General features: G+C 46.2%; 1 protein-coding gene across 2 annotated transcripts in view; it reads right to left on the reverse strand.

Annotated features, from left to right (window-relative positions):
- The window catches only part of dbn1 (drebrin 1), a 130,820-nt gene extending 119,847 nt beyond the window's left edge, over positions 1 to 10,973 (reverse strand). For both annotated transcript variants that reach the window (XM_079507348.1, XM_079507347.1), the window contains exon 1: positions 10,713 to 10,973. In XM_079507348.1, the coding sequence (XP_079363474.1) occupies positions 10,713 to 10,798 (86 nt within the window). In that variant the 5' untranslated portion in view covers positions 10,799 to 10,973. The remainder of the gene's footprint in view (positions 1 to 10,712) is intronic.
- Positions 10,974 to 27,476: the final 16,503 nt, after the last annotated feature.

Here is a 27,476-nt window from a genome sequence, read left to right on the forward strand (position 1 = left end):
ACACACACACACACACACACACACACACACACACACACACAAGCTCGTAGCGCGCTATGAGCTTGTAGATCTGCTATTTTTCAATAGCTAAAGCATAACATAATGCTAACACCAAAAGGGGTTCCATCCCAAAATGGGTTAAAATAAAGACGCCGCCCCTCGGGGTCCAGTTACGTTTAGAAAAGTGATAAATTGCACCGCATATATATCCTTTCTTTCAACCTTGTCATGTTTGACAGGTGGGTTTCAGATGAGATTCATCTGGCCACGTGCCCGGCAAACACAAAGGGGCTTCTCTCTCACATGGACTGGAATGTCACCCCTCACCCCCTCACTCACTCACTCACACTCTCTTTCTCTCTCCTTCCTCCTGGTTTTGTCCCTCGCTGCTTCACCATCACGTCTTAATAATTCAACAAAGACCCCATCAGCGGTGAATTCACTGGGGCTATAGCAGAACCCTGCCTGCCTGACGCCATTTCCTCCAGGAGAGGAGAGGAAGAGGAAGAGGAAGAGAGATGAAGAGCCCTTTAACCCTTAACCCATTTAGGCCTGACGTCGAAATTTTTTAAAAAAAAGTATTTTTAAAATGTATTTTTTTCTGAAAAACCTCATGTTTCTATATCAGTGGTTCTCAATATTTCATGTCAAGGACATTACATTATATGTAATATGCCGCCGACCCCCGTCTGAAAATATGTTGTTCCAGGGACCCACCCAGAAGCAAAGATTTGAGTTAAAAACTGAAACTCTGAAAGAATATATATATTCAAAGATTTGAGGCACATTTTCACGATTTTTCAAAAATAGCAGACTTACAAGCTCGTAGTGCGCCACTCTGTGGCGCGCTACGAGCTTGGGTCATCGCTTGGGTCATCGTTGTCCACGAGGAGGAGGAACTGACACCAAGGCTAAACTGAAACCATATCACATTGATTAAAGCCACTGAGAAAGAATGCATTGAAACTCCCAAAATAATTCACTGAGAGAGAGAGTGTGAGTGTGAGTGTGAGTGTGAGTGTGTGTGTGTGTGTGTGTGTGTGTGTGTGTGTGTGTGTGTGTGTGTGTGTGTGTGAGAGAGAGAGAGAGAGAGCTGACAGATTGACACATCTCGTCCGATAGCTACGCCCTAGCCTCGGTCCCAGGCTTACTCATCTGTGAAGAGAAAAGCCTGGTCACAACCTAAGGCAGAGAGAAAAGCCTGGCCACAACCTAAGACAGAGAGAAAAGCCTGGTCACAGCCTAAGACAGAGAGAAAAGCCTGGTCACAGCCTAAGACAGAGAGTAAAGCCTGGTCACAGCCTAAGACAGAGAGAAAAGCCTGGTCACAACCTAAGGCAGAGAGAAAAGCCTGGTCACAGCCTAAGACAGAGAGTAAAGCCTGGTCACAGCCTAAGACAGAGAGAAAAGCCTGGTCACAGCCTAAGACAGAGAGTAAAGCCTGGCCACAACCTAAGACAGAGAGTAAAGCCTGGTCACAGCCTAAGACAGAGAGAAAAGCCTGGTCACAACCTAAGGCAGAGAGAAAAGCCTGGTCACAGCCTAAGACAGAGAGAAAAGCCTGGTCACAGCCTAAGACAGAGAGTAAAGCCTGGTCACAGCCTAAGACAGAGAGAAAAGCCTGGTCACAACCTAAGGCAGAGAGAAAAGCCTGGTCACAGCCTAAGACAGAGAGTAAAGCCTGGTCACAGCCTAAGACAGAGAGAAAAGCCTGGTCACAGCCTAAGACAGAGAGTAAAGCCTGGCCACAACCTAAGACAGAGAGTAAAGCCTGGTCACAGCCTAAGACAGAGAGAAAAGCCTGGTCACAACCTAAGGCAGAGAGAAAAGCCTGGTCACAGCCTAAGACAGAGAGAAAAGCCTGGTCACAGCCTAAGACAGAGGGAAAAGCCTGGTCACAGCCTAAGACAGAGAGAAAAGCCTGGTCACAGCCTAAGACAGAGAGAAAAGCCTGGTCACAGCCTAAGACAGAGAGTAAAGCCTGGTCACAGCCTAAGACAGAGAGTAAAGCCTGGTCACAGCCTAAGACAGAGAGAAAAGCCTGGTCACAGCCTAAGACAGAGAGAAAAGCCTGGTCACAACCTAAGACAGAGAGAAAAGCCTGGTCACAGCCTAAGACAGAGAGAAAAGCCTGGTCAAAACCTAAGGCAGAGAGAAAAGCCTGGTCACAACCTAAGGCAGAGAGAAAAGCCTGGTCACAGCCTAAGACAGAGAGAAAAGCCTGGCCACAACCTAAGGCAGAGAGAAAAGCCTGGTCACAACCTAAGGCAGAGAGTAAAGCCTGGTCACAACCTAAGGCAGAGAGAAAAGCCTGGTCACAGCCTAAGGCAGAGAGAAAAGCCTGGTCACAGCCTAAGACAGAGAGTAAAGCCTGGCCACAACCTAAGACAGAGAGTAAAGCCTGGCCACAACCTAAGACAGAGAGAAAAGCCTGGCCACAACCTAAGACAGAGAGAAAAGCCTGGTCACAACCTAAGGCAGAGAGAAAAGCCTGGTCACAGCCTAAGACAGAGAGTAAAGCCTGGCCACAACCTAAGACAGAGAGAAAAGCCTGGTCACAGCCTAAGACAGAGGGAAAAGCCTGGTCACAGCCTAAGACAGAGAGAAAAGCCTGGTCACAGCCTAAGACAGAGAGAAAAGCCTGGTCACAGCCTAAGACAGAGAGTAAAGCCTGGTCACAGCCTAAGACAGAGAGTAAAGCCTGGTCACAGCCTAAGACAGAGAGAAAAGCCTGGTCACAGCCTAAGACAGAGAGAAAAGCCTGGTCACAACCTAAGACAGAGAGAAAAGCCTGGTCACAGCCTAAGACAGAGAGAAAAGCCTGGTCACAACCTAAGGCAGAGAGAAAAGCCTGGTCACAACCTAAGGCAGAGAGAAAAGCCTGGTCACAGCCTAAGACAGAGAGAAAAGCCTGGCCACAACCTAAGGCAGAGAGAAAAGCCTGGTCACAACCTAAGGCAGAGAGTAAAGCCTGGTCACAACCTAAGGCAGAGAGAAAAGCCTGGTCACAGCCTAAGGCAGAGAGAAAAGCCTGGTCACAGCCTAAGACAGAGAGTAAAGCCTGGCCACAACCTAAGACAGAGAGTAAAGCCTGGCCACAACCTAAGGCAGAGAGAAAAGCCTGGTCACAACCTAAGGTAGAGAGAAAAGCCTGGTCACAGCCTAAGACAGAGAGAAAAGCCTGGTCACAGCCTAAGACAGAGAGAAAAGCCTGGTCACAGCCTAAGACAGAGAAAAGCCTGGTCACAGCCTAAGACAGAGAGAAAAGCCTGGTCACAGCCTAAGACAGAGAGAAAAGCCTGGTCACAGCCTAAGACAGAGAGAAAAGCCTGGTCACAGCCTAAGACAGAGAGTAAAGCCTGGTCACAGCCTAAGACAGAGAGAAAAGCCTGGTCACAGCCTAAGACAGAGAGAAAAGCCTGGTCACAGCCTAAGACAGAGAGAAAAGCCTGGTCACAGCCTAAGACAGAGAGTAAAGCCTGGTCACAGCCTAAGACAGAGAGAAAAGCCTGGCCACAACCTAAGGCAGAGAGTAAAGCCTGGTCACAGCCTAAGACAGAGAGAAAAGCCTGGTCACAGCCTAAGACAGAGAGAAAAGCCTGGCCACAACCTAAGGCAGAGAGAAAAGCCTGGTCACAGCCTAAGACAGAGAGTAAAGCCTGGCCACAACCTAAGGCAGAGAGAAAAGCCTGGCCTCAACCTAAGGCAGAGAGAAAAGCCTGGTCACAACCTAAGACAGAGAGAAAAGCCTGGTCACAACCTAAGACAGAGAGAAAAGCCTGGTCACAACCTAAGACAGAGAGTAAAGCCTGGTCACAGCCTAAGACAGAGAGTAAAGCCTGGTCACAACCTAAGACAGAGAGTAAAGCCTGGTCACAGCCTAAGACAGAGAGAAAAGCCTGGTCACAGCCTAAGGCAGAGAGAAAAGCCTGGTCACAGCCTAAGGCAGAGAGAAAAGCCTGGTCACAGCCTAAGGCAGAGAGAAAAGCCTGGTCACAACCTAAGACAGAGAGTAAAGCCTGGCCACAACCTAAGACAGAGAGAAAAGCCTGGTCACAGCCTAAGGTAGAGAGAAAAGCCTGGTCACAACCTAAGACAGAGAGAAAAGCCTGGTCACAGCCTAAGACAGAGAGTAAAGCCTGGTCACAGCCTAAGACAGAGAGTAAAGCCTGGTCACAGCCTAAGGTAGAGAGAAAAGCCTGGTCACAGCCTAAGGCAGAGAGTAAAGCCTGGTCACAGCCTAAGGCAGAGAGTAAAGCCTGGTCACAGCCTAAGACAGAGAGTAAAGCCTGGTCACAGCCTAAGACAGAGAGTAAAGCCTGGTCACAGCCTAAGACAGAGAGTAAAGCCTGGTCACAACCTAAGACAGAGAGTAAAGCCTGGTCACAACCTAAGACAGAGAGAAAAGCCTGGTCACAACCTAAGACAGAGAGTAAAGCCTGGTCACAACCTAAGACAGAGAGAAAAGCCTGGTCACAGCCTAAGGCAGAGAGAAAAGCCTGGTCACAGCCTAAGGCAGAGAGAAAAGCCTGGTCACAACCTAAGACAGAGAGAAAAGCCTGGTCACAACCTAAGACAGAGAGAAAAGCCTGGTCACAACCTAAGACAGAGAGAAAAGCCTGGTCACAGCCTAAGGCAGAGAGAAAAGCCTGGTCACAGCCTAAGGCAGAGAGAAAAGCCTGGTCACAACCTAAGACAGAGAGAAAAGCCTGGTCACAACCTAAGACAGAGAGTAAAGCCTGGTCACAGCCTAAGACAGAGAGTAAAGCCTGGTCACAACCTAAGACAGAGAGTAAAGCCTGGCCACAACCTAAGACAGAGAGTAAAGCCTGGCCACAACCTAAGACAGAGACGCTATCGGTGGAAGTGTCGCTCCGGAACATCCGTCAGATGTATTTCCCCCAGATACGATATTATTCCGACCAATCAAAACACTTAGAATGTAAACTGATTTGTAAACCGTCAACGCCATTTCCTTGAGCGCTATACTTCCGCCAAAATCCTGCAACTGAATCCACCCAAAACAACAGCGTAGTAGGTCTCGCCCAGTGTGGCTACGCCCTCTCTTCCAGAGTGGCTGAAAGCGGCCGGCAGGCCTCCAGTAAACACAGCGATATAAACCATGGGGTCTCCTCAGGGGTAAAAGGAAGGGTCTCCCAGGCCCCAGGGGGTCCTTGGGGGGGGTTCTCTTGTCTCTGGAGGGTGTCCTCAGATAAATGACTGATGGCTTGACACGCCTAATGCGTGTCAAATTGAGGGGGGGGTCTTTGAAATTAAAGAAAATCACGGTGTATAATAAACCCAAGGAATGGTTTCTAGTGTTCTATAAACCTCAGGGTGGGGTCTGGGGGGGGACCCCCAGGGGGTCCTTGAGGAGGGGGTCTGGGGGGGACCCCCAGGGGGTCCTTGAGGAGGGGATGCTCAGCAAAATGAGGATCAATCTAAAAATTATGCACCGTTTTATTCTTCTTCTGTTCGAACATCTAACAGGCTCCCTCCAGTCACGCTGTGAGCTTATGTAGGAATTAGAAAAGCTAGTTTCAAAGAATGTTGACAAATCATAAACATGATTTGTCATCCCGTGGCAAAAAGATAATGTTTTCAAATGGGGGTCCAGCTACATGTATGTCAATTTGGGCCGTCTTTGACATGAAAAGGTTTCAGAATCATATGAACTATGAACCCAGTGGACTGACACCACGGGATTGTATAGCCTGATTTATACTTTGTTGCGTGTCGGGCACTGCCGGCGTCTTGCACACAGACAATACCAGATCTACAAGCTGACAACGTGTCACACTTGGACAGAATGGACAGCATATGTATATATATACTGTACATCGACTATTTTCAGTGTGATACACTTTCTTTCTTTTTCCTTTCTTTGTTCAGGGAAGCCCATTGAGAGCTTGCTCTCTTTTGATCACGATGTGAAACCAAGTAGAAATCAGACTTAAACCAGTGGAATGATTATAGTATTGTATAAATGAGGTTCTCAACCTGTGGGTCGGGACCCCCAAAGGGGTCCCCACTCCCACAAGATTTTTTTTGGGGGGGGGGGGGAAGAAAGAAAGAAAGAAAGAAAATGACTGCATCCAAAGAAATTAACCATATAAATTAACTATAAATACTACTAGTCAAACATTGGCCAAATTGTAAAATAATATAAGAAAGATGAACAAAAATTCTACAAGCTCACGACGCATCGCAACTCAGAACAGAGTCAAACCGTAATGCCTCAACTCAGAACAGAGTCAAACCGTAATGCCTCAACTCAGAACAGAGTCAAACCGTAATGCCTCAACTCAGAACAGTCAAACCGTAATGCCTCAACTCAGAACAGAGTCAAACCGTAATGCCTCAACTCAGAACAGAGTCAAACCGTAATGCCTCAACTCAGAACAGAGTCAAACCGTAATGCCTCAACTCAGAACAGAGTCAAACCGTAATGCCTCAACTCAGAACAGAGTCAAACCGTAATGCCTCAACTCAGAACAGAGTCAAACCGTAATGCCTCAACTCAGAACAGAGTCAAACCGTGATGCCTCAACTCAGAACAGTCAAACCGTAATGCCTCAACTCAGAACAGAGTCAAACCGTAATGCCTCAACTCAGAACAGTCAAACCGTAATGCCTCAACTCAGAACAGAGTCAAACCGTAATGCCTCAACTCAGAACAGAGTCAAACCGTGATGCCTCAACTCAGAACAGAGTCAAACCGTAATGCCTCAACTCAGAACAGAGTCAAACCGTAATGCCTCAACTCAGAACAGAGTCAAACCGTAATGCCTCAACTCAGAACAGAGTCAAACCGTAATGCCTCAACTCAGAACAGAGTCAAACCGTAATGCTTCAACTCAGAACAGAGTCAAACCGTGATGCCTCAACTCAGAACAGAGTCAAACCGTGATGCCTCAACTCAGAACAGAGTCAAACCGTGATGCCTCAACTCAGAACAGAGTCAAACCGTAATGCCTCAACTCAGAACAGAGTCAAACCGTAATGCCTCAACTCAGAACAGTCAAACCGTAATGCCTCAACTCAGAACAGAGTCAAACCGTGATGCCTCAACTCAGAACAGAGTCAAACCGTAATGCCTCAACTCATAATTTGTTTGTTTGTTTCAAACATGATTATTTTAGGGGATCACAGCCTGAAAGGATTGAGAATGTACAAATGGAGAGTGTACAAATGGAACCAAACGGACCCGTTAGGGTCCTGTTTCTGTACCATAGGGCCATGATGAGGCCCACAGGGCAGGAGCCTATCTCCTGTTTCTGTAGCGTGAGGCAGCTTGATGTACAAGTGAGTACACACACACACAAAAAAAAAAGAAAGCAGGGGCTCGCAACTCGCTTTAAGATGCTCCAAACTTTATTTAGAGACAGGCAGGCAGAAAATACGACGTTTCGAACTTTCGACCTCACGCTATACTTGACAAAGACTGTGAGGTCGAAACATTTTGTATATTTTCTGCCTGCCTGTCGCAAAAATAAAGTTTGGAGCATCTGAAAGTGAGTTGCGAGCCCCTGCTTTCTATGTATTGTTTACTGTTTCTACAGTTTTGGCTCAGCACCAATGGAGGATGTGCGTTACTTTTCTTACCCTGAAAGTTACACCCCCTGGACATGATGTCAGTACAAGTACACCCCCTGGACATGACGTACAAGTACACCCCCTGGACATGATGTACAAGTACACCCCCTGGACATGATGTATAAGTACACCCCCTGGACATGACGCTAGCATGTCGCAGGGACTTACCCCATAATCCAAGCCTTTCTTATCTCCTGGACATGACATACAAGTACACCCCCTGGACATGACGTACAAGTACACCCCCTGGACATGACGTACAAGTACACCCCCTGGACATGATGTACAAGTACACCCCCTGGACATGACGTACAAGTACACCCCCTGGACATGATGTACAAGTACACCCCCTGGACATGACGTACAAGTACACCCCCTGGACATGATGTACAAGTACACCCCCTGGACATGACGCTAGCATGTCGCAGGGACTTACCCCACAATCCAAGCCTTTCTTACAACAGCATTGTACAGGGACGTGCACACACAGACATCAAAGCGGGCTTCAGCCCCTGCCCTTTTACCGCGTCTGTAAAACAACTGCCCTTTCAAGACCACGAATGAAGCATTTACTACTACATGGTGAAATAAATGGAAATGCCACTCCTTTCCTTTCCATGCCGGAAGGCAGCATTCAGGAGATTCTTTTCTCTTTTTCCGAAGTCTCCTGAACTTGAACGCAGTATGTCGCGTTGAACAAATTTGTTCAAGAAAGAAATCCATGTCGTATACACTGCATCTCCACTAGCTAAAGAGTGCTGGGTTGCGCCCCCGAAAATAGCTGATCTACAAGCTCTCAACGCGTCGCAGTGCGAGCTTGTAGATCTGCTATTTTTTGTCAAAAAGTGCCCTCTTTTGTCCAAAAGGGCCCCTGCCCCCCTCCAACACTCTCTGCACGTCCCTGGCATTGTATAAAGCAGTGGAATGACTACCATTGTATAAACCACTGAGAGGAATGGCTTCCAGGTGCACTGTGACTGCACACAGCGCGGAAGCCGGCCCCGCTGCACGGAAAACACAGCACTCCTCCTCCTCCTCCTCCTCCCGTTGCACAATCTAATGTTTGTCCAAAACAAGTGACCGACCGGCGTGCCGTATATAGTGCACTGTCTACTACAGTACAGTATGAGTAGACGGTCATCCGGGTCAGCCTGCAGGTTCACCAGATAAAGACCTGCTCATATCTCACGTATATATATATCTGTTTAGTTTTACGTCAATATGACGTAAAACTAAAAACAAACATTAAACCTGTATATAGGAGGGGCTAGCGCCCCTCAAAAAATAAATAAAATCACACCCGTGTGAACTGAGTGGTGTAAGGTTTTATATAGCATGATCAGCTGTGGTCTGACGTAATGTCTGACGTCCGATGTGAGGTATTATATAAGGTAAGGTATTATATAGCCTGATCAGCTCTGATCTGACGTAATGAAATCACACCCGGATGTGATTTCACAACTGGCTTTTTTTGTGCAGAAAAAATTACCATGGTTGCTACGGTCATCCAGTTCACCCGGGTGTGATTTAATTACGTCAGAAATTATTTTGAACATAGCAACCATGCTCATTTTTTTCTGCACACAAAAGCCAGTTGTAGGAGTGGTTTACACCACTCAAAAATAACAGATCTACAAGCTCACAAAGTGTCGCAGTGTGATGCGTTGTGAGCTTGTAGATCTGTTTTTTTTAACATTTTGTGCGAGAGTGCAAGATAAGTAATAAATCAGGTTGTAAACCGACCGGTATAAATGTAATATGGAAAAACGAGCACGCAGTACCGATCAGCGTAATAGCTTTTCCACATGTACGGTAGCACAAGTTACAGCCAGCTCGCCCACCTTGTTTTGTCGGTAGGTTGTAGCAGCTGGTTCCCAAAGTGGGGTCCAGGGACCCCCAGGGGTCCTTGAGGGAGTTCCAGGGGGTCCCCAGCTAAATGATGGTTTGGAACCAAATGGACCCTTATCTCTCTGTAACTCTGAGGGTGTACAAATGGGTCCATTTGGTTCCATTTGTACACTCTCAGAGTTACATTAACATTGATTTTACAATATAAATTGGGGTCTCAGAGATAGAAATGGGGGTCTGTAGATTAATATGCATGTCAAACTGGGGGGTCCTTGAAATTAAACGGGTTGAGAATCACTGCTAGAGCCGTAAATATCTTCTCTCATGGGGGTCCCTGGCATGTCTCTTCAAATGTGGGGTTCGCGGGGCTAATTAGTGTCAATTTGGGGGTCCTTGACATGGGAAAATGTTTGGGAACCATTGCGCTACAGGATAGGCCTCACTACTTTATGCGATAAAAACCAAACCGGTGCATTTCATTTGAATCCAGAAGGCAACTTCTTTTGACAAGAATAAATCTCTCTTTAAGCAGAACAAAAAGTGAAAGAAGTTGGTGGTTTCCTTTTGTGGAGTGTGTCCGGAGAGCCACGAGTTGGTGGTGGTGGTAAGCCCCTACTAGCCTACTTTCTCTATCTCTCTCTGTGTATTCTCTAGTGTGTGTGTGTGTGTGTGTGTGTGTGTGTGTGTGTGTGTGTGTGAGAGAGAGAGAGAGAGGGATGGGAGGGATGCTGCTGCATGTACATGCACGCACACGTGCACGCCGGTGAGGTGGAAAGGGGAGGGGCTAAGGGGGGGTACTCCCTACATCCGTCCTCCTTCCATCCTCCCTCTGTCCTTCTTCTTACCCCTTACATATTTCCATCAGTGCGTGTGTCAGTGTGTGCGTGTGTGTGTCCTCTCGACACAGCAGCTAGCTCCATCAGATCACACCATTATTCCTGCACGCACGTGCGCGCGCGCACAGCGCGCAACACGCGCACTACAGCACACACACACACACACACCCTTGCCAAAGAACAGCTTGAACCAACGTTAGCGCAGCAACAAAATAAAACCACAAAACACTCCAAAAAGCAACCAAAGCAAAGGGGTGAAACAAAAGAGAGAGAGAGAGAGAGGGGAGGGGAGGGGAGAGAAGGAGAAGGCAAGGAGAAAGAGTGAGAGAGAGAGGAGAGGAAGAGGATAGCGAGAGAGAGAAGAGAAAGATAAAGTGAGAGAGAGAGAGAGAACGCTGAGAGATGCTCTCTCTCTCTCTGTGTCTCACTCACCAGTCAGTGTCGGTGGTTTCGTCGATGACTTGCTGGTAGGCAGTGAGCAGCAGCAGTCTGTTGTTCTGGAGGTTCACAGGCATCATGGTGCATCCAGTCTGTGTTCGGTCCCAGCTACAGCCCCCAAACACCGTCGATACAGACACCTATGAGCCCTGAAACACCGTCAATACACACACCTAGAGCCCCGAAAAACACCGTTAATACAGACACGAGAGAGACTGACTGACTGCAGAGTGGACTGACTGACTGACTGGAGTGAGAGAGATGAGAGAGAGAGGAGGAGGAGGAGAGAGAGAGGCTCTGAGTGGCTCTCAGACAAAGGAGGGAGGGAGCGCCGGGCGGAGAGCGTATGGGTCCTAGTGCCGACCTGATAACGGACTGTTTATTACTGGGTGTGTGTGAGAACTGATTTTGATTTTTTGAATACTTTATTGGATACCAGAGAACTTGCCAGTTGTTGAGAGGATAGTTGTTTAGTTTAGAGTTTACACTAGGGGCGCGTTCGGAAAATAGCGCACTGAGCAATGCAAACTAATAGGCGAGTGCGCTCTGGTGCGGTTTTTCCGAACGCGCCCTAGATGAAGTAGGAATGCTAAAGTTTAAACACCAAAGTACCGAAACAATGTAATTAATTAGTATTAATAATATATTAATATCCTGAAATGGTAGGCATAGGCCTACTATCATTGATATTCACATACTCAACTTTTTATCATTAGGCCTATCTAGCTGATTTAATTGCACAAAATAATTTGATCACTTTGGAAATGAACTATACCATCTGAGTTTGACAAATACTACACTGATGATGACAGCATGTTAGCATAACGATGAAGACATTGATGAAGACAGCATGTTAGCATAACGATGAAGACATTGATGATGACAGCATGTTAGCATAACGATGAAGACAGCATGTTAGCATAACGATGAAGACATTGATGAAGACAGCATGTTAGCATAACGATGAAGACACTGATGAAGACAGCACGTTAGCATAACGATGAAGACATTGATGAAGACAGCACGTTAGCATAACGATGAAGACATTGATGAAGACAGCATGTTAGCATAACGATGAAGACATTGATGAAGACAGCATGTTAGCATAACGATGAAGACATTGATGAAGACAGCATGTTAGCATAACGATGAAGACATTGATGAAGACAGCATGTTAGCATAACGATGAAGACATTGATGAAGACAGCTTGTTAGCATAACGATGAAGACATTGATGAAGACAGCACGTTAGCATAACGATGAAGACATTGATGAAGACAGCTTGTTAGCATAACGATGAAGACATTGATGAAGACAGCATGTTAGCATAACGATGAAGACATTGATGAAGACAGCTTGTTAGCATAACAATGAAGACATTGATGAAGACAGCATGTTAGCATAACGATGAAGACATTGATGAAGACAGCATGTTAGCATAACGATGAAGACATTGATGATGACAGCATGTTAGCATAACGATGAAGACATTGATGATGACAGCATGTTAGCATAACGATGAAGACAGCATGTTAGCATAACGATGAAGACATTGATGAAGACAGCATGTTAGCATAACGATGAAGACAGCATGTTAGCATAACGATGAAGACATTGATGATGACAGCATGTTAGCATAACGATGAAGACATTGATGATGACAGCATGTTAGCATAACGATGAAGACATTGATGAAGACAGCTTGTTAGCATAACGATGAAGACAGCATGTTAGCATAACGATGAAGACATTGATGAAGACAGCTTGTTAGCATAACAATGAAGACATTGATGAAGACAGCATGTTAGCATAACGATGAAGACATTGATGAAGACAGCATGTTAGCATAACGATGAAGACATTGATGATGACAGCATGTTAGCATAACGATGAAGACATTGATGATGACAGCATGTTAGCATAACGATGAAGACAGCATGTTAGCATAACGATGAAGACATTGATGAAGACAGCATGTTAGCATAACGATGAAGACAGCATGTTAGCATAACGATGAAGACATTGATGATGACAGCATGTTAGCATAACGATGAAGACAGCATGTTAGCATAACGATGAAGACATTGATGAAGACAGCTTGTTAGCATAACGATGAAGACATTGATGATGACAGCATGTTAGCATAACGATGAAGACATTGATGATGACAGCATGTTAGCATAACGATGAAGACATTGATGAAGACAGCATGTTAGCATAACGATGAAGACATTGATGAAGACAGCATGCTAGCATAACGATGAAGACATTGATGAAGACAGCATGTTAGCATAACGATGAAGACATTGATGAAGACAGCATGTTAGCATAACGATGAAGACAGCATGTTAGCATAACGATGATGACAGCATGTTAGCATAACGATGAAGACATTGATGAAGACAGCTTGTTAGCATAACGATGAAGACATTGATGATGACAGCATGTTAGCATAACGATGAAGACATTGATGAAGACAGCATGTTAGCATAACGATGAAGACATTGATGAAGACAGCTTGTTAGCATAACGATGAAGACATTGATGATGACAGCATGTTAGCATAACGATGAAGACATTGATGAAGACAGCATGTTAGCATAACGATGAAGACATTGATGAAGACAGCTTGTTAGCATAACGATGAAGACATTGATGATGACAGCATGTTAGCATAACGATGAAGACATTGATGAAGACAGCATGTTAGCATAACGATGAAGACATTGATGAAGACAGCATGTTAGCATAACGATGAAGACAGCATGTTAGCATAACGATGAAGACATTGATGAAGACAGCATGTTAGCATAACGATGAAGACATTGATGAAGAATTTTCGCTTCGGCGAGTTGGAAAAAACAAAATTATTGGTAAAAATAAATGTGTTGTTTTGTTGTGAACACAGGGCAAGGTTAGCATACATACTACTGTGTGTCGTATTTTACAACTTGATTTTCAGGCCGCTACGCAGCCTTCAAATCCCAGCCAAGAGCGCCCATGTCCAGGCATGGACCAGGGGCCTGGCCCCTGGTCCCCTGCCTGGAACCACACCGGCACAGGCACCCAACACAGGGACCAGGGGCTACACCCTGGGGACCTCTCCGCGCTCCGTGGGTCCCCGAGTACCCATAATGTTGCACTGATCAGAACAATGGTCACCAAAATGGTAAACACACTTCCGTAACAGGCTGTTGTAGCCGTCCCATGTGTGAGCAATTTAGTTTTTGGGGTGTGGCTATTCTCTCATGGCAAACCCCTGGACAGCATTTGTTTGGTGAGGATTGGAGCAACAGTGTGCCTAGTGTGGACCCTGGCTGGTGTGACAATCCTTATAGCAGAGATAATGCAATGATAATGCCGAGTTGGAGACGAGTATCACATTTTGTTGAAATGTAAACTTGCCAAAAGTTATCTAAAGTCGGTGCTATTCTGAAAAATATGCTCCTGCTGCTGTTCAACTAATGAATGCAATGCCTTTTGCTAGTGCCTATGTCTGTATGTACAGTATATTGTGTTCTGTATTGTATTATGAATCTGTGCTCCATACCATGTGAACATGGTTTTGAGTTAATTAAATGATGATGATGATGCTTAAACAGTGTTTGTGCCAATTTGGTAAATGGTGCATTTATATAGTGCCTTTATCCAAGGCGCTTTACATAGATTGTGCATCCCATTCACCCATTCACACACACATTCATACACCGATGGCGGCGGAAACCATGCAGGGCACCAACCAGCACATCGGGAGCAATTAGGGGTTCAGTGTCTTGCTCATGAAGGACACTTCGACACTAACTCTGGGGGAGCCCACAGGGTTCGAACTGGCAACCGTGCGGTTACCATCCAGCCACTCTATACCCCTGAGCCACCGCCGCCCCAATTTCAATGTGGATTGGAGCAACAGTGCGCCTGTGGAACCAAAGTAGCCCCTATAGGGGGGCCACACATTGTAAGCTTGTAGATCTGCTATTCCTGAGCACGACATACACCAGCACCCAACTAAGAATAGATCTAATGCATATCAAACTGGGAGTCCTTGAAATGAAAAAGCTGGAGAATCACTGCGCCTTTAAGCTCTGTATTGCCTCACTGGCCTCACTTGGCCTGTGTGTCGTAGTAGTATTGTTTGTACATTTGCTGCGTAATGTTTGGTTGTGTTTGTTGTCTGTGCCAGCGTAGCCTCTTCTGCATTGCTGCAGCGCTCAGATAAAACAAATGTCACCTTTCCTCCAGTGACTCATCATCATCCCACCCTCCTCCTCGCACACCACCACCAACATGACCAACATGACCAACATGACCAACATGACCAACACACCACCACCAACATGCCCTCCAACACCTCTCTGGGAAGAAGGAAGAGAAACATCCTCTGTTCCTCTTGTCTCATTGTCTCGCTTTCCTTCAATGGACACGAACGGTCCTGTATAAGAAGTCATTTGTTGTACAAATAAATAGAAAAAAACAAGAGCTTTCTTTTCACAAATAAATCAAAGTTTACCCGCCCCAGTTAATGACGGGATTCCATTAGCAGATATCAGTACATCAGTCAGAGAAACGCTGACTCCATCTGTTGTGAGCAGCACAGACGGCCAGGGTCCACACCCATCCTGACTGGGCGTTTTACACAAACGGCCTTGGACGGCAGCCTGCTGGGCCGCGGCCCTGTCTGCCACAGAGATTATACATTCAGGGGAGAGAAAAAAAAACAGGACCTCAGACAAAGACAGCTACAGTATACTGCCATCCTGCGTGGGTCAATGGGTAGAGCAAGGCAGCGTATATATGTCACCACCAGGGCTCTAATCCAGGGGTGGGCAACTTTGATGATGGAGGAGAGGGCCACTATATTTCCACACTCACTCCAGAGGGCCACGATAGTTCCACAATCACTCCAGAGGGCCACTATATTTCCACACTCACTCCAGAGGGCCACTATGTTTCCACACTCACTCCAGAGGGCCACTATATTTCCACACTCACTCCAGAGGGCCACTATGTTTCCACACTCACTCCAGAGGGCCACTATATTTCCACACTCACTCCAGAGGGCCACTATGTTTCCACACTCACTCCAGAGGGCCACTATGTTTCCACACTCACTCCAGAGGGCCACTATGTTTCCACACTCACTCCAGAGGGCCACTATATTTCCACACTCACTCCAGAGGGCCACTATGTTTCCACACTCACTCCAGAGGGCCACTATGTTTCCACACTCACTCCAGAGGGCCACTATATTTCCACACTCACTCCAGAGGGCCACTATATTTACACACTCACTCCAGAGGGCCACTATAGTTCCACACTCACTCCAGAGGGCCACTATATTTCCACACTCACTCCAGAGGGCCACTATATTTCCACACTCACTCCAGAGGGCCACTATATTTCCACACTCACTCCAGAGGGCCACTATATTTACACACTCACTCCAGAGGGCCACTATAGTTCCACACTCACTCCAGAGGGCCACTATATTTCCACACTCACTCCAGAGGGCCACTATATTTCCACACTCACTCCAGAGGGCCACTATATTTCCACACTCACTCCAGAGGGCCACTATATTTCCACACTCACTCCAGAGGGCCACTATATTTCCACACTCACTCCAGAGGGCCACTATATTTCCACACTCACTCCAGAGGGCCACTATATTTCCACACTCACTCCAGAGGGCCACTATAGTTCCACACTCACTCCAGAGGGCCACTATATTTCCACACTCCCCCTAGAGGGCCACTATATTTCCACACTCACTCCAGAGGGCCACTATGTTTCCACACTCACTCCAAAGGGCCACTATATTTCCACACTCACTCCAGAGGGTCACTATATTTCCACACTCACTCCAGAGGGCCACTATATTTCCACACTCACTCCAGAGGGCCACTATATTTCCACACTCACTCCAGAGGGTCACTATATTTCAACACTCACTCCAGAGGGCCACTATATTTCCACACTCACTCCAGAGGGCCACTATATTTCCACACTCACTCCAGAGGGCCACTATATTTCCACACTCACTCCAGAGGGCCACTATATTTCAACACTCACTCCAGAGGGTCACTATATTTCAACACTCACTCCAGAGGGCCACTATATTTCCACACTCACTCCAGAGGGCCACTATATTTCCACACTCACTCCAGAGGGCCACTATATTTCAACACTCACTCCAGAGGGCCACTATATTTCAACACTCACTCCAGAGGGCCACTATATTTCAACACTCACTCCAGAGGGCCACTATATTTCAACACTCACTCCAGAGGGCCACTATATTTCAACACTCACTCCAGAGGGCCACTATATTTCCACACTCACTCCAGAGGGCCACTATGTCTCCACACTCACTCCAGAGAGCCACTATATTTCCACACTCACTCCAGAGGGCCACTATGTTTCCACACTCACTCCAGAGGGCCACTATATTTCCACACTCACTCCAGAGGGTCACTATATTTCCACACTCACTCCAGAGGGCCACTATATTTCCACACTCATTCCAGAGGGTCACTATATTTCCACACTCACTCCAGAGGGCCACTATATTTCCACACTCACTCCAGAGGGCCACTATATTTCCACACTCACTCCAGAGGGCCACTATATTTCCACCCTCACTCCAGAGGGCCACTATATTTCCACCCTCACTCCAGAGGGCCACTATAGAGCGTCGCAGTCCCGCCTCCTACCCTGGCCCAGGAAATGAAACCCAATGCATTTTCCTCATAGACATTTTTTAAAGTATTTATTTAAAGACGGTTACGCCGCGGACAAAGCCAACTCGAGTCGTGACAACTCATGACAACACAAACAATATTTTGGACCAAACAAATAATTAGAAAGAAGAAAAAAACGGCAGGTTACAACACTTTTTTTGTTGTTTTTCTTCTTTGTAATTATTTGTTTGGTCCAAAATATTGTTTGTGTTGTCATGAGTTGTCACGACTCGAGTTGGCTTTGTCCGCGGCGTAACCGTCTTTAAATAAATACTTTAAAAAATGTCTATGAGGGAAATGCATTGGGTTTCATTTCCTGGGCCAGGGTAGGAGGCGGGACTGCGACACTCTATAGTTCCACACTCACTCCAGAGGGCCACTATATTTCCACACTCACTCCAGAGATTCTTTTTGTAATTAATGCAACACTTTATTATTCTATGTCACACAAAAGTAGTAAAAATATAGCCGATCTACAAACTCAAAATGCGTCGTAGTGCTATGCATGTTGAAAAATGCATTTAGTTATGAATTTTATGAATTTAAATACGAATACAATGGACATCAAAAAGACAATAAATGTTTAATATTATATAATAGAATATATATATATATATATATATATATAATATCATTGAGCTGCTAATGTAGACTGAATTTTAGTCTTATATTAGTCTAGTTTAATTAAAGCGGGTCATGTTTGCATGTTCGGAATTGTAACAGCTGAAATCAATAACCCATTCTGAAAGCGGGAACCCCTTTTGGTGTTTTAACTAAGCATTATGTTATACTTTAGCTATTGAAAAATAGCAGATCTACAAGCTCATAGCGTGCCACCGAGTGGCACACTACGAGCTTGTAGGTCTGCTATTTTTGAAAAATCGTGAAAATGCGGCACAAATCTTTGAATATATATTCTTTCAGAATACTTTTTTTTTCATTTCGACGTCAGGCCTAAATTGGATAATATATCAGTATTGGGCTATTAACCGCCAGTTGCCCGCCCATGTAGGTAGAGCAAGTCAGTATAGGTCACCCTATTGGAATGGAGTGGCATCTGATGAGTTGGAGGAGAGGTTTGTTTGTTTGTCGCTGCTGGTAATATGTCTGGGTTTCCTGCAGTAATATGATGATGCAACACTGTCTGGTGGTGAATGGAGAGAGAAAACAAATCTGAGCTCATCTGTTGTTTTGACCAACAAACACACTGCGGTCATACAAGCAACAGCCGATTGCTGCCGGCGCCGGCCAAACTCACCAAATGTCGCTTGAATAGTTACGTAAATTCCCACAATGAGTAGTCAGTAGAGCGTCACGCAACATTACATGGGAACATTCTCATTCTACTACTCTGCCACCAAAATGTGGAATGTCCTCCATTACGTGAATCACTGGTTTCTTTCCAAATCGGCCTGTAAATTCCCATAGAAAGGAGGTGTCATTCACTGCCACCATGTTTCCTTTTTCTCCTTTGTACATACAATGTTTTGTATATATTTGTTTTTTTATGTTATTTTTTTGTGGCTTTCGCCTTTATTTTATATATTTTATGGAGGGACTGTAGGCTGACAGGAAATGGGGAGAGAGATGGGGGGAAGACATGCAGTAAAGGCCGTGGGGATCGGGAGTCGAACCCGCGGCACACTGCCAGACTGGATTACCAGCCAAGGTGCCTGGACCACTGAGCCATGGCCCAGGCAATGTTTTGTATTTGTTGATGACATGTATTATTGCCACGCGACATGTAATATGTTCAGTCACGCGAGAGAGACTCGGAGTCGAGTCGCTGCTTCTTCGCCTGGAAAGGATCCAGCTTAGGTGGTTTGGGCTTCTGGTTATAGGATGCCTCTCGGGCGTCTCCCTAGGGAGGTCCTCGAGGCACGTCCCACATGGGAGGAGACCCCGGGGCAGACCAAGGCGCAGTTGGAGGAAACACATCGACTCACTGGCCTTGGAACGTCTCGGGATCCCTCAGGAGGAATTCACTATATAATGTTTCTCTGGAGAGGTTAGTCTGGAGCTCTCTGGTGGAGCTGTTGCCCCCGCGACCCGACTACGGATAAGCTGTTGAAGATGGAAGGATGTATTATTGAGTACATGTGTTATGCTATATTGATGAATTGAATAGAATACATAGGACCAAAATAGAAACAAGTCCCTACAGGATTCTTTGTGTTGTCCTTTTAGCCTACTGTATACCTACCACGTGCTGTTTACATTTCTGACTAATAAAGTATTCAATCAATCAAAAACCTTGCTAAGGTTAACCCATTCTGAACGGGAACCCCTTTGTGTTTTAAAGCATTATGTCATACTTTAGCTATTGAAAAATAGCAGATCTACAAGCTCATAGTGCCGCGCTACGAGCTTGTAGATCTGCTATTTTTGAAGAATCGCGAAAATGTGGCGCAAATCTTTGAATATATATTATTTCAGAGCCTTTTTAAGATTTTTAACTCAAATCTTTGCTTCTGGGAATAACATATTTTCAGATGGGGGTCGCAGCCAAACACAGATAATTCTGGGCGTCCTTGACATGAAAAAGGTTGAGTACCACCAGAACACTGACGTTTTGTAGAATCGGCCTCAGATCTAAATCGGTTAAGGGGTTCAATTCCCACACAGGCCCCTATATACTTCAAACACAATCATTTCATTTTTGTTTGCACAGGTAAAATGGCCCGGTTTGTATCCAACAAAAACCAAGTGCTTACAGGCAGCAGGGTCACACGCAAGTGCCCACGTCTGGTGTGACGCATCATTTAACAGACACACTTCAGGTGGCACTGAGTACAACATGGACATTAGCCCACAGCGGCCTGTTCCACAGGCTGTGCGAAAACAGGCCAGCTTTTGAATTAGTTTCAAGTACTGTCAGCTTAACACAACCAGGGGGCTACGGGGTTCCGAAACCACACTGACACGGTACAGCGAGAGCAAGTCTAATGTGTGGCAATGTAAAGCTGAGCGTTTTATTTTTAGTTCAAAGCTTTTATCTCCGACTCAGCGAGATCAAGACAACCGGGGAACAAACACTATCAGTTTCAATCATAATTCAGTCGAGTGGAGTTTAGCTCAGTTCATCCTAGAGATGGGTCTTCTGTTCTGTTTTGTTTGAACAGTGGTGTGACAGAACGCAGAAGCAAGCGGATATAAACAACCGAGATAATGATTTTTGGAAAAATGGAACCGAGAACAAATGTGCACGGTCTCTATTCCACCTGAAAACAAGCGAAACAGAAAGAACCGCTATGACTACGCTGAGAGGAGTATAGCCTTCTATAGGTTCTAAAGCAAAGCAAAGCAAAAAGCAAAGTTACTATATTTACCCAGGGTAACTGGACTAAGCATCAGATACTTGTTTACAGCCAGGCCCTGCTCATAGAACATTTCATGGTAGTGGTTCAATGCCTTGCTCAAGGGCACTTCAGCGGTGGTAATTTTAACGTGCCGGTCCGGGGGTACGAACTGGCGATCTTCCGGTATCAAGACCGCTCCGCAAACCGTTCGGCCACCGCTGCCGCTAAAGCAAACTCCAAACAGCCAGACAAACAAACAAAGCGTTCCTCAGTGGCTGATGTAATCCGTTCATCTTCTCTGTGCTCAGCGATTAAATCATCTTCATCTTGACTGTCTCTTCTGATGTGAGTCCAGTTGAGTCTGACCGCTGACAAACAGCTCAATGAGAGAGCTGGCTGTCAAATTCCTGCTTTATGTCTCCGGCTTTCCCAAGAGGGACGGAGATGTAAATCTATCTGTTTGTTTGTCTTTCTGTAGCCTACTTTACTTTGTGTCTGCATCTGTCTGCAAGTCTGCCAATACATTGTATCTATATCGTCGTCTCTGTTGGGTGGAAAAACTGTTATTTTTCAGGATTTTAATTCCAAAATAGCCAAATTACAAGCTCAAAATGCGTTTCGAGCTAGCAGATCTGCTGCTTGGTGTTTTTGTGTGACGCGGTAGTCGTGTAGTGTGATCAAGCAGGGAATTAAATTACGAAAACAAAAACACAAAAAGTTGTGAAGATAAGAGGTTTCTGCCCTACAGCAACAATAGTATAGGCCTTCCATCCATCCATCCATCCATCCATCCATCCATCCATCCATCCATCCATCCATCCATCCATCCATCCATCCATCCATCCATCCATCCATCCATCCATCCATCCATCCATCCATCCATCCATCCATCCATCCATCCATCCATCCAGGCCTTCTGGTCCATGCTGTGTTGTCCCTATGTCTGTCCATCTGTCTCTATGTCTCCATGCTGTGTTGTCCCTATGTCTGTCCATCTGTCTCTGTCTCTATGTAATGAAATGAAATGAAATGAAATCTATATTTACCCAGGGTATCTGGGCTAAGCTCAAGAACTTGTCTCCATGCTGTGTTGTCCCTATGTCTGTCCATTGTAAATTGTTGTCCCTATGTCTGTCAGTGGAAAGAGTGACTGAATTTTGCTGGGTGTGGACGGGACAAAGATGGAAAGAGTGAGGGGTGTGTGCTGTATGGATGGGTTCGTGTTGTGTTGTGTTGTGTTGTGTTCATGCAGTTATTTTCATAATGTGAAAATAATCATGCAACATAAATCATGAAAGATTTTAGGGCAAAAAGCACAGAAGAAATGTAGTGAGCTGTGGAGACTACAGGAGTAGGAGAGGGTATGGCAATGTTACGTTTAAGGAGTTAATACAACCTTTCTGTGGCGCGCTATGAGCTTGTAGATCTGCTATTTGTCAATAGCTAAAGCATAACATAATGCTAACACCAAAAGGGGCTAGAGGAGGGTCTGTGTGTTTGGCCGGCTGTGTGTCTGTCTGTGAGTCTGTCCCAGTCTAGAGGAGGGTCTGTGCTTTTGGCCGGCTGTGTGTCTGTCTGTGAGTCTGTCCCAGGGCTAATCTGAGTTGTCTAGAGGAGGGTCTGTGTGTTTGGCCGGCTGTGTGTCTGTGAGTCTGTCCCAGGGCTAATCTCGCAAACCACTCAACCTGTATGTATGCCATCAATTTAACTCTTTGAATTTGTAATATTTTATCATTCTGGACTTCAATGGCGGATGGATTAGGCTGAAATATTGAAATATTGAGGATGGAGGTGATAGACGTCTATCTCACTCTCAGATACCCGACGTCAAGACTGGCTACATGAAGTCTGAGATCCACATGATGTCATTAGCGGGTCTTGTTAGATGTTGCACCTTTTACAATTTCTCCAAACTTAGTGAAATGTTAACAAGCCTATACCTGAATAACTGACTCAATGTAAGTCATAGACGTTTGAATTGAATTATTTCGAAATCTGTCTCTGATTAGGCTACTATTTCCAGCGAAACTTTCAAATTATTCTGCACAAATAACCACATACATCCAAGTGTCCCTTTTCTGTGGGTGAACAGAACACTGGGCTAAAATAGGCCGATCTCCACGCATTGTGAGCTTTGTAGATCGGCAAAGAGATTTGATATAGGAGGATCCTCCTCCTACATCATATTTATTGTACAATAAAGTACAATAACAAACAGCAGAAGTCGGGTATCTAATGAAGCAGGTTTCAAGTCGCTGCATGTCGATGTTTTGTCACCGGGTCCAGACCAGACCACGGGTCCAGACCAGACCAGACCACGGGTCCAGACCAGACCAGACCACGGGTCCAGACCAGACCACAGTCCTGTATGTTTTGGAAAATGGCCGTTTAATGGTGGTAAATGAGTCACAGTCAATGAGCGTAACACACCAGACCACCAGTATCTGTCTGTCTGTCTGCCTGAAGGCCTGCCTAGCCATAAAATGGTCATATTAGACCACCGGTATCTGTCTGTCTGTCTGCCTGCCTGTCTGTTTTCCTGCCTGCTGTCCGCCACCATCTGTCCATCCGTATGTCCGTATGTCCCTCCCGCTGTGTGTGTGTCTGTCCGTCCGTCCGTCCGTCTGTGTGCATGTCCCCAGGCCGCCTCGCAGGCAGACACTCTCACCTTCCTCTCTTGCAAGTTAACCCATTCTGGACGTGATCCCCTTTTGGTGTTAATGTTATACTTTAGCTATTGAAAAATAGCAGATCTACCACCAAGCTACGAGCTTGTAGATCTGCTATTTTTGAAAAATCGTGAAAAGGTGGCGTAAATCTTTGAGTATATTCTTTCAGAGCGAACGTTTTTAACTCAAATCTTTGCTTCTGGGCGGGGGCGGGGGGGTCCCTGGAACAACATATTTTCAGATGGGCGTCGGCGGCCAAATACATATAATTCTGGGGGTCCTTGACATGATTTAGAAGACGTTATTATTTTTTAGAATCGTCCTCCGGTCTAAATGGGTTAACAGGATCAGTGATTAACGTCGAAGTTTTAAAAATGTCTTCAAAATCCTGACAGTTTTCTGAAAAACCTTATGTTTCTGTATCAGTGGTTCTCAATATTTCATGTAAAGAACCCCAAAAATTATATGTAATATGCCTCCGCCCCACATCTGAAAATATGTTCTTCCAGGGACCCCCCCCCCCCCCCCCCACAAGCAAAGATTTGAGTTAAATTGTTCACTCTGTAATAATAAATATTCAAAGATTTGAGGCACATTTTCACGATTTTTCAAAAATAGCAGACCTACAAGTTCATAGCGCAGCACTCGGTGCCGCGCTATGAACTTGTAGATCTGCTATTTTTCAATAGTTAAAACACCAAAAGGGGTTCCCGCCCAAAATGGTTTAATACCCGGATCATGGTGGTGGTGAATGTAACAGAGTTCATTTCAGCAGCACAGATGACCAGCACTGACTCACTGCCTCTGGAGGAGCCGAGCCATCCATCTGTTGGACGTGACCTCCAGCAGCCCCACACATTACTGGAACATGACTTTACAGACCAGACCCGTATATATATACGCTCTGAACTGAACACAAATGTACTGAATAGCAGTACAAGTGCTGCAGTAAAATCGTTTAGTGCTAGGGCTATATATAGCAGCAATGTGACTAAAGGTGCACTTTGTCAAATGGTGCAAAATAGAACCATTACTCCATTAGAGCTGTCTAGACCCGACTGCAGACCCTCTGAAGAACCATGCGTCATGTACAAAAACAATGAAAAAACAACATCCTTTTTGGTATGTATACAGTATTAAGCCCCCATAACTCAGTGTACAAATGGAACACACTCTCTGAGTTGCAGACTGTAAGGTGCTCAAGGACCCCTGGGGCCCTCACGGACCCCTGGCGCCCTCAATAACTCCATGGGGCCCTCAAGAACCCCTGGGGTCTCCGGACCTCCAGGTAATTTAACCCCCAGGTAACTTAAACATAATTTGGAACAATGGGGTCTCTTTGTTCTTTAAGCAATTTCTGATGAGGAACAAAGTCAAGTGTGATTGTTTTAATCGGTCTTATATCATCATCATAAATACATTATTTCTGTGCAGTTCAGCTCAGTTCAGCAGACAATAGCGTGTTCTGTTTAGAGTTTAAGCCCTTTTCATTTTGAGCACAAGCTGAAAAACACAAACTCTAAAACTCCTCATCCCTAACTGCCTCCCAGTGGGGAATGTGTCAGTATGTGTCAGCGAGTCTCTCTCTCTCTCTCTGTGTGTGCGTGCGTGCGTGCGTGCGTGCGTGCGTGCGTGCGTGCGTGCGTGCGTGCGTGCGTGCGTGCGAGCGAGCGTGCGAGCGAGAGAGAGCCAGTCTCATGCAGAGCCATCAAATAGAAGAGTTGCGACATTGAGGGTGCAGAAAACAGCCCGGTCGGTCACGTGGTTCATGTACTCGCGCGAGCAGATAGACTCCAATGCATTCCGTAAACTGCCGGTTGTCCCCATTCTCAACAGAAATATGTAGGAGAGCCGCCATTGTACTGAAGCCCCATGAAGTGAACGGAGTTTGTGTAACTCTGTCTTACTCTATGGCTCTGGTCTCATGTAGATTTGGACAGCTGGATGATAATTGGGCTTTGAAGGCCCAGAGCTACAGTATCTGTGTCCAACTGTTTCTCATTAGGGAGACGTTCTACTGTTCTCTGTTCTCCGCTGGTCTGTCTAAATAAAGCAGAGACTCTAAAAATAAACCAAAGAATAAATGTCGCCCTGGCGCTTATTTCAATCAAAACCTCCATTTATCACACAGCAACACCCTGGCCCGGTGCTCAAACTGATAAACACTTCTGCTGTTGACCACTGGGAGCTGACCAGTACAACCACAGCCTTCTACTGTTGGTCACTGGGAGCTGACCAGTACAACCACTGGATTCTACTGTTGGTCACTGGGAGCTGACCAGTACAACCACTGGATTCTACTGTTGGTCACTGGGAGCTGACCAGTACAACCACAGCCTACTACTGTTGGTCACTGGGAGCTGACCAGTACAACCACAGCCTACTAATGTTGGTCACTGGGAGCTGACCAGTACAACCACAGCCTTCTACTGTTGACCACTGGGAGCTGACCAGTACAACCACAGCCTTCTACTGTTGGTCACTGGGAGCTGACCAGTACAACCACTGGATTCTACTGTTGGTCACTGGGAGCTGACCAGTACAACCACTGGATTCTACTGTTGACCACTGGGAGCTGACCAGTACAACCACTGGATTCTACTGTTGGCCACTGGGAGCTGACCAGTACAACCACTGGATTCTACTGTTGGTCACTGGGAGCTGACCAGTACAACCACAGCCTACTACTGTTGGTCACTGGGAGCTGACCAGTACAACCACAGCCTTCTACTGTTGGTCACTGGGAGCTGACCAGTACAACCACAGCCTTCTACTGTTGGTCACTGGGAGCTGACCAGTACAACCACAGCCTTCTACTGTTGGTCACTGGGAGCTGACCAGTACAACCACTGGATTCTACTGTTGGTCACTGGGAGCTGACCAGTACAACCACAGCCTTCTACTGTTGGTCACTGGGAGCTGACCAGTACAACCACTGGATTCTACTGTTGGTCACTGGGAGCTGACCAGTACAACCACAGCCTACTACTGTTGGTCACTGGGAGCTGACCAGTACAACCACAGCCTACTAATGTTGGTCACTGGGAGCTGACCAGTACAACCACAGCCTTCTACTGTTGACCACTGGGAGCTGACCAGTACAACCACAGCCTTCTACTGTTGGTCACTGGGAGCTGACCAGTACAACCACTGGATTCTACTGTTGGTCACTGGGAGCTGACCAGTACAACCACTGGATTCTACTGTTGGTCACTGGGAGCTGACCAGTACAACCACAGCCTTCTACTGTTGGTCACTGGGAGCTGACCAGTACAACCACTGGATTCTACTGTTGGTCACTGGGAGCTGACCAGTACAACCACTGGATTCTACTGTTGGTCACTGGGAGCTGACCAGTACAACCACAGCCTACTACTGTTGGTCACTGGGAGCTGACCAGTACAACCACTGGATTCTACTGTTGGTCACTGGGAGCTGACCAGTACAACCACTGGATTCTACTGTTGGTCACTGGGAGCTGACCAGTACAACCACAGCCTTCTACTGTTGGTCACTGGGAGCTGACCAGTACAACCACTGGATTCTACTGTTGGTCACTGGGAGCTGACCAGTACAACCACTGGATTCTACTGTTGGTCACTGGGAGCTGACCAGTACAACCACTGGATTCTACTGTTGACCACTGGGAGCTGACCAGTACAACCACTGGATTCTACTGTTGACCACTGGGAGCTGACCAGTACAACCACAGTCTTCTACTGTTGACCACTGGGAGCTGACCAGTACAACCACTGGATTCTACTGTTGGTCACTGGGAGCTGACCAGTACAACCACAGCCTACTACTGTTGGTCACTGGGAGCTGACCAGTACAACCACTGGATTCTACTGTTGGTCACTGGGAGCTGACCAGTACAACCACTGGATTCTACTGTTGGTCACTGGGAGCTGACCAGTACAACCACTGGATTCTACTGTTGGTCACTGGGAGCTGACCAGTACAACCACTGGATTCTACTGTTGGTCACTGGGAGCTGACCAGTACAACCACTGGATTCTACTGTTGGTCACTGGGAGCTGACCAGTACAACCA

The sequence above is a fragment of the Electrona antarctica genome, assembly GCF_951216825.1.
Source record: "Electrona antarctica genome assembly, chromosome: 8".
NCBI lineage: Eukaryota > Metazoa > Chordata > Actinopteri > Myctophiformes > Myctophidae > Electrona > Electrona antarctica.